This window comes from Spizellomyces punctatus, assembly GCF_000182565.1.
Source record: "Spizellomyces punctatus DAOM BR117 chromosome Unknown supercont1.1, whole genome shotgun sequence".
In the NCBI taxonomy this organism is placed as follows: domain Eukaryota; kingdom Fungi; phylum Chytridiomycota; class Chytridiomycetes; order Spizellomycetales; family Spizellomycetaceae; genus Spizellomyces; species Spizellomyces punctatus.
The window spans coordinates 1,266,021-1,280,542 of record NW_015971537.1 but is presented as its reverse complement, the minus strand read 5'-3'; the positions used below and the strand labels follow the sequence as shown (position 1 = coordinate 1,280,542).

The 14,522-nt window shown below is 49.2% G+C and overlaps 2 protein-coding genes across 2 annotated transcripts; one reads left to right on the top strand and one right to left on the bottom strand.

Moving 5' to 3' along the window:
- Positions 1-571: 571 nt before the first annotated feature.
- SPPG_00469 (uncharacterized protein) lies at positions 572-5,974 on the top strand. Its single transcript, XM_016748794.1, has 10 exons — positions 572-837; positions 988-1,266; positions 1,323-1,557; positions 1,616-1,852; positions 1,922-2,008; positions 2,067-4,296; positions 4,357-4,917; positions 4,977-5,071; positions 5,141-5,258; positions 5,327-5,974. The coding sequence occupies exons 2-10, from the start codon at positions 1,043-1,045 to the stop codon at positions 5,674-5,676; spliced, it is 4,137 nt and encodes a 1,378-aa protein (XP_016612805.1). The 5' UTR covers positions 572-837; positions 988-1,042; the 3' UTR covers positions 5,677-5,974.
- Positions 5,975-6,543: 569 nt separating this feature from the next.
- On the bottom strand, positions 6,544-14,016 carry SPPG_00468 (uncharacterized protein; the record flags this gene model as incomplete). The annotated part of the gene is made up of 23 exons (XM_016748793.1): positions 6,544-6,956; positions 7,041-7,137; positions 7,207-7,710; positions 7,813-8,033; positions 8,106-8,141; positions 8,203-8,334; positions 8,444-8,500; positions 8,569-8,935; positions 8,996-9,088; positions 9,153-9,261; positions 9,337-9,611; positions 9,685-9,810; positions 9,891-10,040; positions 10,102-11,210; positions 11,273-11,462; positions 11,618-11,734; positions 11,803-12,078; positions 12,136-12,278; positions 12,336-12,468; positions 12,528-12,676; positions 12,738-12,864; positions 12,933-13,528; positions 13,647-14,016. The coding sequence occupies 23 exons, from the start codon at positions 14,014-14,016 to the stop codon at positions 6,544-6,546; spliced, it is 5,790 nt and encodes a 1,929-aa protein (XP_016612804.1).
- Between the last annotated feature and the right edge of the window lie 506 nt (positions 14,017-14,522).

Here is a 14,522-nt window from a genome sequence, read left to right as displayed (position 1 = left end):
TCATAAGATCAGATTCAAATACTGTGGCTAAACAAAGATATAAGCTCACTAGCCGTATAGTAGCAAATGATTGGGTGACATCTTAACTTCTCTATATTGGAAGCATCCAAGTTCAGAAATTTTTGCAATGTTGCCTTCTTGAGAGCTGCATATGGAAAGAACCGTCTTTTTTGGAGGCCAATACTGTGCTACGGCTTTTAGATTGGAAAGCTTGCGAAGGGAACCGAATGTCTATGTTATTTTTTGGTAATGACATGAACTTTTTCCTCAACAGAGGTGTGAAACTTCTACTTGAGCATGACTTTACAATGTTTAAGCTGATAGCAGGAGTCTGCTAAATACGTATATCTCCTCGACGATTCTATAGCTTGACTGTGAATACGACCTACACTTTCTAAATATTCTTGTCCAGAAGGAAACTCTAGACATGTTTCCTAGTCAAGACTTCCAAGCGCATCGACCAATCACTTGCCTCAACCTGTAAAATGCCGTTCATCGTGGCGTGGATTTCCATTTGTGGTAAGGAGCTGTGGCTTGTCAACAGTTCAGTCATCGTGTCAACCGGGTCACCCAACAGCGCAACGACCAGCTTTTGGGTTGCAGTTTCGAAACCAACCTTTGTTGCATCAAAGAACGACGACTTGCATCTCGCCTTTCCCTTTCAGGGTAGACGAACGTCCTGCCTACTTAAAGCACGCGAGGGAGAATCCGTCCACGTCGCGTTGGTCTTTTCCCCCATCCATCTGGTCGCGCCGCTGTGTGTGCGTGTGTGTTGTGTGCAAAGGATCCTTGTGCGGTAACGGAAGACAACGAATCACTCCAACGCTAGCAAAGGAGGTTTGTATTAGACCTATATGTCTTTTAACGTTCAAGGGACTGCGGAATTCCTGTGCTGCAGCTGCATGTCATCCGGCATTTTGAACGTAGTTTGTTGGGATTTCACGTGCAACAATGACTGACAAAACATGTTCTCTCAACCCCTTTTAGAAGTATACAGAGTCGCATATTCTGCACATTGGACACTGGGTTACTGTAATCCACGATGAGGTTGCGATACATCGATCGAACGTCAACATTGGCATGGTCGCCAGGACAGCATGACACCCATGGGCCCCTTCTCGCGACTGGAACCGTTGCTGGGGCTCTAGATGCATCTTTCAGCACCGCTGCTGAACTCGAAATCTTTGACTTAAACTTGGCCGCTCAACCAGGAACGCCCGGCTCCAAAAATTTGAGACGGCTGGGTGGTATTACGTGTAGCGCCAGGTACGTAATGGTGGGCTTTGGACTCCTTTCCAGATAGTTAATCTTTACCTTAATAGATTCAATCGGCTTGCGTGGGGTGCACTGCCGGGGGACACTACTCGACCTCTTGGAGTCCTTGCGAGTGGAATGGAAAACGGGGAGCTGGACCTTTGGAACCCAGCTGCTATCATGGATGGTGATTCACAAAAATCGCTGTTGATGCGACACTCTATTCATGGTGGACCTGTTCGTGGGCTGGACTTTAGCCCTGTCCAGGGCAACTTGCTGGCATCTGGTGCCACAGACGGAGAGGTTAGGGATTTGTAAAGGCGCCGTTGATCGGAGTGGTCCACTTACCATCGATTTGCAGATTTATATCTGGGATCTCACAAATCCGACAAAGCCGTATACCCCTGGAGCGAAATCTCAGAGATTAGAGGACATTAGCACCTTAGCTTGGAATCGACAAGTCGCATACATCCTCGGGACTGCTAGCAATAACGGATACACAGTGCTGTGGGATCTTCGTCACAAAAAGGAAATCATTACGCTTGCTCATCCAGGTGGGCGTAAACCTATCACGGCGCTTGCATGGAATCCTGCTGTGGTAAGGTGTCATTCTGGACCTTACACTGTAGGTGGTATGCATCACTAATATTTTTTTCCCAAATGATAGGCTACACAACTGGTAACTGCGTCGGAGGATGACAACGCCCCCGTATTACTTGTTTGGGATCTGCGAAATGCGAGTGCTCCGCAAAAGGTTAGATGGATTATTTTTTATTGATAACCCTGCCCATCCTTACATGCCGCAATTACAGGGTCTGCAAGGCCATCAAAAGGGAATTTTATCAGTTTCATGGTGTCCAAAAGACTCAGATTTGCTGTTATCCAGTGGAAAAGATAACTCCACGCTCGCGTGGAACCCAACCACTGGAGAAATGATTGGTGAATTGGCACGCAGCAACAACTGGTCGTTTGATGTGCAATGGTGTCCGCGCAATCCTGACCTGGTCGCTATCTCGAGCTTTGATGGTAATGTCTCGGTGCACTCCCTGCAGTCATCTGGGGCGGAGGAAGGGGAAGAGCAGCCGGCCGCGGCACAGCCAACTAGTAACGATCCTTTTGACGGATGCTATCAACAGCAACAGTCACAACCAGCGACCCAATTTGCGCTACGACAACCACCAAAATGGCTGCGTCGTCCTGTTGGTGCGACATTTGGCTTCGGTGGAAAATTGGTGTCCTTTGACACGCAAAGCAAGTGGATAGCAGTTCGCACTGTCCCAACAGAGCCTACCTTTGCTAAGAGAGCCGACGAATTGGAGGCGGTCATGGCAGACGGCGCACTAGATACGTACAAAGCTTTCTGTGAACGAAGGGCCGCCGCAGATGATGAAGGGGATGCGGTTAACGAAACAGACCGTGAGATGTGGTCGTTCCTGAAAGTGATGCTGGAAAGTGGCGCTCGGGAACAGGTTCTCCAATATCTCGGTTTCGATCGTAGTAAGGTTGGCGAAGACAGGCTGGCAGGGTTGTTGCAGAAGCTCAGATTGTCTGCCTATACCAAAGATGAAGAGGAGGAGCCGCTAACATCTGTGAGCGAGCCGCCAAGTGCGGTGAAACAAGCAGCTGCGGCTGATGGTGGGCACCCCAATGGTTTGACGAACCTCTTCGGCGCGTCGGAGGCGGACTTCCCAGAAATACTGCCCCAATCCGATACCATTGCCCCTGAAGAAGCGAAGAGGATGCAAAAACGACGCTCAGATCCATTCTCTCTCTACCCATCAAAAAAGACCGGCGAACAGGGAGATATAGATACTCTAATTACGAAAGCGATCGTTTTAGGTGACTTTGAAACTGCGGTAGATATTGCCCTCGGTGCGAATCGCTTGTCCGATGCCCTTATGCTGGCTGTGTCGGGGGGTCCGGATCTTCTCCTGAGAACTCAACAGGAGTACTTTAAACGGCAAGCCAAGGAGAAGAGCTACGTGCGGGTACTCAAAAGCGTTGTAACCGGCGATCTTGAGGATATTGTGGAGAACGGGAACCTGGACGGTGCAGAGGGAGGATGGAAGGATATTCTGGCGCTTATCTGTACATACGGCAAGGCGGAGGACTCGTCTAGTCTTTTCTCAGCACTTGGCAGGCGACTTGAAGCAACTAGCCCTACCAGTCCTGACGGAGCCGACTACCGCGGAGCAACTAGGGATAACAAAAAGTTTGCAGCAGTATTATGTTACCTCGCAGCCGGCGATTTGAAAAAGGTTGTTAACATTTGGAGCCGGAGAGAAATTGAGGAAGAGCATAGGCTGCTGGAGGGTGCTGGGTCGCAGAACAAGAAGCAAGTTACTGCTTACGCGTCTCATATTGTTGCTCTCCAGAGCCTCATTGAAAAAGTTACCGTATTCCGAAAGGCTATTGGTTTCGTCGATCCAGAACTTAGTAACCCGTCTGGATTCTTTCAATTGGAAAACCTGTACGACCACTATGCGGAGTATGCTGATTCTGTCGCTGGACAAGGGAAATTGGATATGGCATGGACATTGCTTGAACTCGTACCTGAAGGATTCCGATGGACGCCAAGAGAAGAGCGTCATGGCCCACCTCCGGGCACAGAAGATGCTATTGCGGTGCTTAAAGATAGAGTGTATCGGAGTGGCGGCTTGAAACGACAGGTGACACGACCTCCCGGACCTGGCTTTGAGGTGAAAGATATCCTCGCACCTGCTCCAGTTCATTACCAAGGCCCGCAGCAACCTTACGTATCGCAGCCAGCGAACGGACCGACGCACATTACTAATAGTGCCTGGAATCAACCGTCCTATACCCCTGTATATGGACAGCAGACGGGTGGCCAGTATTATGCTCAGCCCCAACAGCCGGCATATGGTTACTCGCAGCCAACCCCGGCGACCTATAACACCCAGTATCAACCTTCTAGTTATGGTCACGTAAGTAATCCTCCTCCGGCTTCCGCGTACCCACCGCCGCCCGCGAGCAACGCGTTTGATCAGCAAGCGCCACAGCCTGTTTCCATGCAACATACTAGTAGGTAAATAGTTGACGCCTTGTGAGGTCATTTGTCTAACAGAAGTTCTTCAATTGCAGCTCCGAAGACCGGCTTTAATGATCCGCCAATGGTGCTGTCAAAGTCTCGCCTGGCCAGTAATACCGCCCCTGTAAGTAATCCGTTCCCGGGCGCACAGCAGCCAACAGCAACTGCTCCATTGCCCCCACCACCGACAACGGGATATGCACAACAACCGTCAGCATCTCCTGGACTGGGGCGGAGAACTCCGGCGCTGCCACAAAATGGGCAGCATGAATACACGGCACAAACTGCTCCAGGAAGAATCTTGTCTCCGCCCCCAACAGGCTATCAGGCCGATTACAATAGTTACGGCCAACCACAACCACAACAACAACCTGGCTATGGTGGCGCTGGACCTATTCCGACACCCACTCCCCCACCTCCTACTCCTCCTATAGGTGGGAAACCCACGATCCCCAGCGTAGGCTTGCGAACGGCGACACCGCCAGTTTATGCTGGAGCGCCGTCTACACATGCTCAGGCACCCGTTGCCCAGAGTGGACTGCCGTCACCTGGTCCAGCGCGGACACCTACACCTCAGAGGCCACCATCGGCTGCACCAGTGGCATCTAAATATCGTAAGTTCTGTTTCTGATATGTATGCATTAAGGAATGGCTCTAAAATTTCAGAGAACAGCTCCTGGCGACCGTTCCCACATTCCAGTGGCTCATAAGCCCCTATACGACGGATTAACAAAGTATTTGGATCTATTCCGTAGTGTCTCTAGTGCTGTAAGTCATTTGGCGCGGGCAGTGATATCGTTTTGAAGAGATATGGACTCAAACTTTCGGTCCTTGTAGCCTCAGCAAAGAAGAATCTATGACAATGCGGAACGAAATCTGAATATCATGTTCGATCAATTGAATGCGGAGGAGATTCCAGCGGACGTTGTGGACAAGATGATGGAGCTGGTGAAAGGTACGTCTAGTCTTTTCATGTGCCGCGCACCAAAGATCATTGAGCCAAACCTGTCGTACATATTTTAGCAATGGACGTCCAAGATTTTGCCACCGCGCACCGAATCCAAATCGATCTCCTAACCACCCGTTTTGACGCAACCGGGCAATGGATGCTAGTCGTTAAGAGGCTCATTGACGCTGCAGAGCGCGTAGCCGGTGGCAATGCTGCCGCGGGAGGTCAGCACGCCCAACAAGCCCAGCCCATGCAGTCCATGCCACCAATGCAAGCCATGCAACCACCGCCACAGCAAGGTCCACCTCTACAGCACGGCATGGTCGGTATGCCACCCCCACCGGTAAATCAACAAATGGGGGGACCGGGTGCATACGCTGGGGTCCCTCCGCCTCCTATGGGCACAATGGGATGGAGGCAGTAAGGAAAAAACCAACCATGTTTTCGGGGGAAAACGAAGCGCACCTTTACAAAAATGGTTTATGAAAATAAGAGGTCTATTTGGCGTCATTTGGATTCTTTGTTACTTTTTTGAGTTTGGTGGGGTGGTTGGTCGGATGAATGGATGGATTGGACTGATTGCGATTGAGACAAAAAAAAATGAGGGGGGGATGCATGGAGGTTTGCGTAGTGGGTAGATGTTTTAAAAACATAACATGTTTCTCTTTTACTTTGCTAGTCTCCGATTTTTTTCTTATTGGTCGATTCTTTGACTGTGGATGAGAATGAATTGTTCCAATTCAAATTCGTGTCCTATATCTGTCATCAAGTTGACGGTTGATTGTGTCTTGCATGCTATTCAGATTTTTTGCGAATGACTTTATCAGTACCTCACGCAAGGGTATGCCACAAGATACTCCCCAAGCGCAAAGTACTGCCATTAGGAAGGAAAACGCAAAGCCTTTCGTTTTAACCAAAACCCAAGGAATCAAGGTCAAAATTTTGCATTATACGAACACATACGAATACAGGACAGGAATAACTGAAAAACAAAAAAAAAGACAAGAAAAGCCAACAAAAAAAAAGAAACAATCAAACAAGCTATGTACAAAAAAGTATCGTCTCAAGCCCAATTCCTTTTTGTCATCTAGTTTTGCACCTCTTTCGATCCCCATACGTTTGAGCCCATATTAAAAGATCCAGTGTATCCCGCACCAAACCCCAAACACTCGTAAAAATGTTTTGTATGAAAGCAGACTGTCTTGTACACAGTCTAATAGAATAATCAAAAAAAGAGAAATCTATCTTCTCAAGTTACCGTGTGTACCTTGTCTCTGCTAAAGGGCCCGATTCACTGGAGTTCCCGCTCTCTTTCGATTTGTCTTTCTCTAGCCATTTCCCACTCACGGTCGCGATCTTCTATTTGTTGCTGTTGCTGCTGCTGCTGACGCTGTTGCTGTTGTTGCTGTTGTTGCTGCATATGCGACAAGACGGCTTCAGCACCGACACCGAGGCCTTTGACGCTTCCGACGGCTCTATCTGTTGCCAACCGCATATCGGCGCCTAAACCGAGTCCGGCACTCGCGGCGCCGCCTGTGGCGACAGCTGCCCGACCGCCCGTGACGTGGGCTTGGTGGACACGCTTGGGGAACTTGTTGATGATGGCGTTGAGTTCGTTCATGCGCAGTGGTTTGGTAATGTATTCGTCCATGCCTGCATTGAGACATTTTTCCCGGTCGCCAATCATGGCGTGGGCGGTAACGGCTATAGAAAGTAAAAGATGAGTTTAGCTCCCATGACACAGCACTTATTATCAACCAGGAAGGACAGCGGGGACAAAATACATACCAACGATGGGTATCCTTTTCAGAGGGGTGTCATGGCCCATTTTCTTTTCAATTTCGCGGATGCGCTGGGTTGCTTCAAAGCCTCCCATGATTGGCATCTAGGGGATAGGCAAGAGGCATTTTAGTCAACCAGGTCAAAGTGAAAATGAGCTAAATAGTAAAATTACCTGAACATCCATCAAAATCAAATCAAATGCATTCCGTTGGAACGCCTCAACCGCCAGTTTTCCATTCTCGACCACGACCACCTTATGTCCAAATCTTTCCAAAATCTTTAGAGCCAATTTTTGGTTCACAAGGTTATCCTCAGCCAGTAAAATCTCGTAACCTGTGCCGGCGCTTCCACTTGCGGCGCCCGCTTCTCCAGTGCCATGCGTCCCACTCTGGATCGAACTCTCCAGCGCAGGAACGAGGGCGTTGATTATGTCTTCCCGTGTTGCGGGACTGGAAGCGTATGAGGAAATACCCGTGTCAATGCACCACTTCATGTCAAGGCGCATACGAGCTGCGGATGCAAAGAGGACGACAGGAATGTATCTGAGACGAGTGTCGTCTCGGACACGTTCGAGGGTGGCGAGGGAGGATAGGATGATGGTGGAGTATGTTGTGCGTTCGGCGAAATCAGAGGCTTCAGGGAGAGAGCGGACGAGGGTTGTGACAAGGCCAAGGTGCTTGAGGGAGACTTCGAGGGTCTCCATCGAATCCGCTGGGTCAGGGGAGCCAGGGGAAATGTACGGCTTGGGAGGCTTGACCGCAGACTCATCATTCTGGACAAAGGCCTCCTCCAACTCGTAGTTATAGTCTTCCTCTTCCAAGAGCAAGATGCTCGAGTTGCGGAAGGCTGACATTTTCTGTTCAACATCTTCCGCAATTTTCTGGGATAGCTTGAATCGGACGTTAAAGTAAAACTGAGACCCTTGGCCAAAGATGGACTTGACCCAAAGATCGCCTCCCATGAGCGCAACCAGGCGACGTGAAATCGTAAGCCCAAGACCTACAATAAAAAAAACGATACCACTACATTATTATCGAATCCGAAAAATATCCACACTCCACACAGACATACCGGTGCCTCCAAACTTTCTTGTCGTAGATCCATCCGCTACATCCAAAGATCAATCAACACAAATCCCAAATATATCACAGAACCAAACAAGTCTCACCCTGGCAGAATGTATCAAAAATCAAATCCATCTTATTCTCTTCAATTCCAATGCCCGTATCCGAGCAACAGAACAAAAGCTCCACAACGTCGCCGGCGATTCCTTTAAACGAAGCATGTAGAACAACTTCACCTATACGTAGACGAAAATAAAGAAAAGAAAACAAATATCATCAGGCAACGTTATGTGTTCCCGTCGTTCAGGACGAAAAATGTCCGAACTGATAATTTGAAAAACAAACCCGTTCTCGGGGTAGTGGAAAGATCAATACCCTCGGCGGTAAATTTAATAGCATTTCCTACGAAACAGGGAGGGTCATTTAGATGATTCGAGCAAATCGGCAAGGCAAAGTCTTAGAATACTCACCAACAAGATTGGTGATAACTTGCTTCAACCTCAAAGGGTCTCCTACTAATTGATCCGGAATTCCATTATCGACATCAAACACCAATGTCAAACTCTTTTGATGCGCCCGGACCGCCAACGTTTTCAAGACCGAGAACACCACACTCCTCAAACTCATTGGAATCTCCTCCATAACCATGCGACCAGCTTCAATCTTGCTGATATCGAGAATGTCGTCAATGATGGAGAGGAGAGAGTTGGCAAGCGAGGAGACAATGATAAGATTGTCTTTTTGTTGGCGGGTAAGCTCTGTTTCGAGTGTCAGGGCCGTCATGCCAATGATACCGTTCATTGGCGTACGAATTTCGTGAGACATGTTGGCAAGGAACTGTTTGCAGCCAGGATTAGCAAACAAATTAGATGGTATGGTAAGTCAAAGTGAATTCACCTCTGATTTTGCTCTGTTTGCAAGTTCAGCAGCCTCCCTTGCGGCCGTGTTCTTTTGAATAGAGTCGCGCAAGGTCAAGACCATTTGGTTGATCTGCATACAATCACCATAATTAGTGTCCACTTCATATCTTGAATTTTCTCTAGTTGCAACCTACCTTGCTCTTCAAACTAGCCATTTCACCTTCGACTTTGATATCAATGAGACGCGTGAAGTCGCCATCCGTCGCCGCGGCACTAATATCTGCAAAGGCTCTGACTTGCGATCTGCACAATAATCATCATGAACACTGTACATGCAAATCTTCACACTCTCTTCCCAAAGTCCGGATGTCTACTCACGTCAAATTGGCAGCCATGGTGTTGACATTGACGATAATGGTTCTCCAAGTGCCCTCTACATCGTCGACCTGAGCTTGCACACCCAACTTGCCCTCCGTTCCGACCTCGCGGGCTACTCTCGTCACCTCAGCAGCAAATGTACGCAACTGATCCACCATTCGGTTGACGGTGTCCTTCAATTCCAGGATCTCGCCTCCACCTTCGACGACAATCTTCCTGCCAAGATCTCCCCTCGCGACGGCCTTGGTAACACCCGCAATGTCACGTACTTGGCGCTGTGGATTCGTAGGTAGGTGCATTGTTGAATAACATGTACTACATCGTAATAACGAGCGATCCCCTTCTTACCGTCAAGTTGGCGGCCATGGCATTCACAGATTTTGTCAGCTCTTCCCAGATACCAGCAACATCCTTGACAACGGCCTGCCCGCCCAGCTTTCCCTCTGTTCCGACTTCACGAGCCACTCGTGTGACCTACACCATGTCCGTCAAGCAAATCAGCACCCTGCACGATGAAGTAGAACACCAACGTATAATGCCACAAGACCTCTCACCTCGCTAGCAAATAATCTCAATTGGTCCACCAAAGAATTGACCGTCTCCTTGAGCTCGAGCATTTCACCTCGAACGTCTACTTCTATCTTACTACTAAGGTCTCCTCTTGCAATACATTTACTGACGCGCCCAATGTCACGCACTTGAGTCTGTCCAGAAAAAAATAGGATTAGTAAGTGGCATAGCAATGGGCAGTTGCTTGATGCATACCGTAAGATTATCAGCCATAGCATTCACAGCCTCAGTCAACTCTTTCCATGTACCGGCAACATCCTTCACGACGGCTTGTCCACCAAGTTTACCTTCCGTGCCGACTTCACGGGCGACTCGGGTGACTTCTCGCGCAAATGTCCTCAACTGGTCTACTAAACTATTGACAGTCTCTTTAAGTTGTAACATTTCTCCTTGAACGTCTACAGTGACGGTCCTCGACAAATCACCGGCGGCAATAGCCGTACTGACGGAAGCAATGTCACGCACTTGAGCGGTAAGGTTGGCAGCCATGGCGTTGACAGAGTCCGTTAAATCCTTCCAGGTCCCGGCAACATCCTTCACTACAGCTTGTCCACCAAGTTTACCTTCCGTGCCGACTTCACGAGCGACTCGTGTGACTTCTCGTGCAAATGTTCTCAATTGATCAACTAAACTATTGACGGTCTCTTTGAGCTGTAACATCTCTCCCTGGACATCGACCGTAACCGTCTTCGAGAGGTCGCCAGAGGCAATGGCAGTACTGACGGATGCAATGTCCCGCACTTGGGCAGTAAGGTTTGCAGCCATGGCGTTGACTGAATCGGTCAAGTCTTTCCATGTGCCAGCAACGTCTTTGACGACAGCCTGCCCGCCGAGCTTGCCTTCAGTTCCGACCTCTCTCGCGACTCGCGTTACCTCCCGTGCAAAAGTCCTTAGCTGATCCACCAAACTGTTCACGGTTTCCTTGAGCTGGAGCATCTCTCCCTGGACGTCCACCGTCACCGTTTTCGATAGATCACCTGCAGCAATGGCCGTACTAACAGAGGCAATATCTCGCACTTGGGCGGTCAGATTCGCAGCCATGGCGTTCACAGAATCGGTTAGATCTTTCCAAGTTCCTGCAACGTCTTTGACAACTGCCTGCCCGCCCAATTTGCCTTCGGTTCCTACTTCCTTAGCAACACGAGTGACTTCTCGGGCAAATGTTCTTAGCTGATCTACCAGACTGTTGACGGTCTCTTTGAGCTGCAGCATCTCTCCCTGGACGTCGACCGTCACAGTCTTCGATAAATCACCTGCAGCAATGGCGGTACTAACAGAGGCAATATCTCGCACTTGCGCAGTTACTGTTTGGAACAAGTAGTCAGAATCACTTCAACTTAATACAACTGCACTGGCCCCCACTTACAGTTGGCAGCCATAGCATTGACAGATTCTGTCAACTCCTTCCAGGTTCCCGCGACATCTTTAACGACAGCTTGCCCACCAAGTTTGCCCTCAGTCCCCACCTCTCGAGCTACACGCGTCACTTCGCTCGCAAAGGTCCGCAGTTGGTCGACCAGAGAGTTCACCGTCTCTTTCAGCTCCAGCATCTCCCTCTACATTGACGGTAACCGTGCGGCTGAGATCTCTTTAGCAATGGCCGAACTGACAGAGGCAATATCCCGAAGTTGCGCAGTAAGGTTACTGAATAAGATAAGGTGTGTGAGCATCGGAGCCTCCTTGAACGAACATCCTCGCCATCAAATGTTACCTTGCCATAGCATTCACCGACTCTGTCAGCTCCTTCCAAGTTCCCAGCAACGTTTTCCACAACTGCTTGTCCGCCCAGCTTACCATCCGTGCCCACTTCACGAGCCACTCGGGTAACCTAAGGAAAGTGAATCACTCGTCAGAACATGACTGCCATGTACCGTTTGCATGATATCAGATACTCACCTCAGACGCAAACGTGGTTAATTGCTCAACCAAGCTATTCACAGTCTCTTTGAGTTCCAAGATTTCTCCGCGTCCGTCTACCCGTACTTTGCGACTCAAATCACCCTTGGCAATGGCCTTTGTCACATCTGCAATGTCCCGGACTTGCGCTGTTAAATTTGCCGCCATCGCGTTTACAGACTCGGTGAGTTCCTTCCATGTTCCTGCAACGTCTTTGACGACAGCTTGACCCCCGAGCACGCCCTCTGTGCCTACTTCCCGCGCCACTCGTGTGACCTGTCCATTAAAATTAATGCTTCTGTAAATAATGCACCAACGCAATTTAGAACATACCTCAGATGCGAACGTTCGCAGTTGATCAACAAGACTATTGACAGTTTCCTTCAGTTCCAGCATTTCACCACGGACATCCACAGTGACCGTGCGACTTAGATCGCCTCTCGCAATGGCAGAGCTGACGGATGCAATATCTCGCACTATTGCAAATCAGCAATCTGCTAGGCGTAACATATTGCGTAAACATTACAACCCACCTTGTGCAGTAAGATTGCCAGCCATGGCATTGACAGATTCAGTCAACTCCTTCCAAGTTCCACCAACATCCTTGACGACAGCCTGCCCTCCCAACCTCCCTTCGGTACCTACTTCACGAGCCACTCGAGTCACCTACACCTCACCGTAAATACACACTACCAAGAACACGTATGTATGATGGACGAGCATACCTCTGCTGCAAATGTTATCAACTGATCCACCAAACTGTTCACAGTCTCCTTGAGCTCCAAAATTTCACCGCGACCATCCACGCGGACCTTTTTGCTCAAATCACCTCGTGCAATCGCTTTGGTCACATTAGCAATGTCTCGCACTTGATCTAAAACAGGGTACAGGCGTTAGATGAGCATGCGACGCTTAACAATGGAGGAAATACTCACCCGTTAGATTGGCAGCCATTCTGTTTACATTGTCAGTAAGAACAGCCCAGGTTCCACTGACACCGTGAACCTGAGCCTGGACGCCCAACTGCCCTTCCGTTCCGACCAGATGCGCCACCTTTGTGACCTACATAATACCAAATGCTTTAATATCACTTGTTCAAGCACACATAACGAAAGGTTAGAATGTGTTACCTCAGTAGCAAACGAGCTCAGTGTGGTGACCATCATGTTAATCGTGTCTTTCAAAATGAGCGCATCACCCTTGAGATCTACCCGAATCTCCCTGGTCAGGTCACCCGCAGCAACAGCTTTGCATACTTCAACAATCTCCTTGATGCGATCGCTGTGGGTTCCGGTGACATTGTTGACGCCCGTCACCAGATCGGCCCAGGCGCCTGTGGATTCCCCTACCTCCACCTGAGCACCCAATTTGCCTTCAGTACCAATATCATTCAACACTTTGTTCATGGGTGTGATGACTGTGTCCAAACGTTCGACGGTAGAGTTGATGCTAACGGAAAGCGCGGCGTGCAGGGGAGAGGCCCCAGAGAGGGAAACACGTTGGGAAAAGTCACCATTTCCAATAGCATTCACCACGCGTATGCATTCGTTGACAACCTCGTCGCTATTTCCGTTAGAGAGGAGCGGAGCTGCGGGGCCATCGATTGGGCCATTATCCATGGAAGCCGGGGTATATGGACCAGGCGGAGTTGGTAGGCTGGCAGTATGTCGGTACAAGTCCATGGGGTTCGGCTCGAGGCGCAAATCCTTTTTCGCTTGGGCAGTGTCTGCGTGTTTGCCATGTGTGAGTTGAGAAAATCAAGAGATTGGCGCCTCACATCTCATGCCACCAGAGTAACACCAACACAAAAAAAAAAATCAGCGCCATGCACACACGACACTTACTCTCTGCTAGCTCTTCCCGCAAAGCTTGATGCGACTGCAACAGCATCCTCAACATCTCCTGCATCCTCTGTGCCTGATCATCAATTCCATTCTCGTCCACATCAGCCGGCATCGTCTGTGCAACAGTTTGAGGCCCAAAAATGAACGTTCCAATTTTGGCCGTGATCGACTTTGACCGCACGGGTTTGGCCGGAATATTAGAGTGCGCCTTCGCCAGAGGTGGGTCCGTCAGACTCGAAAGTGAGGCATTGGGAGAGGAAAGGTCTGTAAGACTCTCGACGAGAGTGGATGCACTGTCCCATTCTCCTGCATTGATGCAAGCGAGTACGGACTCTACATTGCCCAAGAGGCAGGCAGAGCTATTGCGCATTGCTAAAATTCGGAGAAAAAAAAATAAATGGTGAACCAGACTGTAGACACCCAAACTGACAGCACGAACCTACCACAAAATGGGTGGGAAGAAAAACTACGCAATTGGCGTATAGGTGTTCGTATGTGAGGAAATACTCACCAAAACATCCACCAGCAAGACAAATGAAAACCCAAAATGAAAATCAACAACGAACAATGGACGGAGGTGGTTTTTTCATAAGGTTGAGGAGGAGGAGGAGGAGGGGGTCTGCTGAGGAGTTGAATTGAACGAATTGTGTCACGTGACTTATATTGAGTGCCGAATCCGCGGCGCAAAACAACATTTGGGGACACTTTTTGATGGGAATCGCATGGGGTGAAGCTGCTGTTCCTATGCAACTTGTCCATGCGCTTACTCCTAGGAGGACGAGAAGGAAGGGAAGGAGGGAGGAAGGAGAACGGGAGGATAACATCTGTAGTCATAAAATGCGTATAAACAAAGGGAAATCCAAAGGACATACAACG